The sequence below is a fragment of the Protopterus annectens genome, chromosome 4.part1 (assembly GCF_019279795.1).
Source record: "Protopterus annectens isolate FY-2018-M chromosome 4.part1, PAN1.0, whole genome shotgun sequence".
NCBI classification, from domain to species: Eukaryota; Metazoa; Chordata; order Ceratodontiformes; family Protopteridae; genus Protopterus; species Protopterus annectens.
In genome coordinates this window covers 355,300,225-355,302,077 of record NC_056734.1, presented here as the reverse complement: position 1 = coordinate 355,302,077, position 1,853 = coordinate 355,300,225, and the positions used below count along the sequence as shown (strand labels likewise).

The window sequence follows — 1,853 nt, the reverse complement described above, 5'->3', positions numbered from 1 at the left end:
AGACTCTACACAGAAGGCACCCCAGCCAAGAATCAAACAAGGGAACTTCTTGCTGTGAGGTGACACTATCCTCTGCACCACTGTCCCAGCCCTATATATATTCTAAATGTGTACACACACACACACACACACACACACACACACATGCGCACACAGACGCATGCGCGCGCACACATATGCGTGTGCACACACATGCACGCACACACACACACATGCACCCACACATATGCACACGCACACACACACACACACACATGCATGCACGCACACACACGCAAACACGCAGGCACACACACACACACACACACACACACACACACACACACACACACACAAAAAACAATTTTCTTTCCATTTCTTGTGTTATATAAATCTAAATTGTTTTAATGAGTTTTATTCTGCACAACATTCAGCATTTCATTTTCAGTTTTTTACACCTTTCATGAAATTAAAGCCATCAATGCTCTGCTAGGTTGTACAATGTTGGAAAGCTGTGTAGGAGCCTCACCTGAAACATCAAATGGGAAAAAGACAAGTAGGTAGCACTGTTTACATAAAGTTAACTTACAAGACCTCCATGTATGGTTCAAATTTACTCTGAAGTACAATATAGTGCACACGGCTGTCCACGGAATCAGGGACAAACCTCACCAGAATAAGGGACAGATCCAGAAATAATAAGGATCAATTAGGGACACTTTTTAAAATGTTAGCACTATGAACTTGAGATATTGATAGAATAAGAGAGTATGAATGTACATTTTCTGAATTAAAAGAAATATCCATCACTAATTAGTGTCATTAATTCATCAAGTAAAAGTCACCACCTTTCTCCAATAGTCACCAGTTTTACAAGGGATTAAGAGGGGGCAGAGCTAAAATTTGAGTCAAATTCAGGGACAGATGAGAGGTATGCAATGTAGCAGTTTTTTTTTTAATGGACTAAGAATCAAAAGTCTGTAGATGCTAAAATGTGTGAAAATACTTAACAGAAGGGTCTACTTGAAAGTGTCAGGAAGCGTGATGATCCAGTATAACACAAAAACAAAAACAAGCAGTGACAAAAATGGAAATACATGTTCATTAAAATAAAAACCTATTTGGTCTCTAGTAAATTTCAGAGTATTCCTTCTTAGTAGTTAAAAGGCTGTAAAAGTAATAACACTTAATAAGGCTGCACTTGAGTTGATCAAACCTCTGAATTGCCCTTTAATGTACAATTACATTTTTAAATTTTAATCTTAGCAAGGCTATGTGCCTTCATTATTTAAAACACAGAACACCTCAGATTAAAACATTCTCAATGCTGTTACTATAAACATATACCTTCTTCAATCTCATCTACAATAGCAGATACAGCAATCCAAGTAGCCCAAAGAAAGATCAGTACACCGCCTTCTTTTGGAAACCACATATTTAGATCCGATTACTTATTCTCTTCCTGGCTTAGGTAAGGGTTATAAAATAGAAAGAGCTCTACATCTTGTATTTATATATCTTTTCCTACCCCAGAGTAAGGGATACACAGTAGTATCCAATCCCTTGCTTAATAAACCATGCCATCTAATCTCCAGATTTCATTAAGTAACTTTATTTTATATTTGTCTTTAATCTTGGATACAATGTCAGTTAAGTTAGAACAATGGCCTCTTCTCTTAACAGTCTTGGCAGGTTGTCTCTTATCAATTAACACTGCCCATATTACCTGTTTTATATTCTGCTTTGTCAGAGGTATTTTATTACCTGGGAGACAAAGCCTGCCTTTTCTAAACCTTGTAATACATACCCAGAAAATGCAAGCCAATCATTAATGCTATTAAAACTAGAGGGAGTCTATAATTTGATATACCTGT

General features: G+C 37.0%; 1 protein-coding gene across 2 annotated transcripts in view; it reads right to left on the bottom strand.

Annotated features, from left to right (window-relative positions):
- Window positions 1-1,475, bottom strand: part of LOC122800857 (otolith matrix protein 1-like) — a 205,697-nt gene extending 204,222 nt beyond the window's left edge. The window contains exon 1 of one of the 2 annotated variants that reach the window (XM_044070176.1): window positions 1,327-1,475. In XM_044070176.1, coding sequence (XP_043926111.1) covers window positions 1,327-1,414 — 88 coding nt within the window. In that variant the 5' untranslated portion in view covers window positions 1,415-1,475. The remainder of the gene's footprint in view (window positions 1-1,326) is intronic. The other variant, XM_044070177.1, reaches the window with a different exon arrangement.
- Window positions 1,476-1,853: the final 378 nt, after the last annotated feature.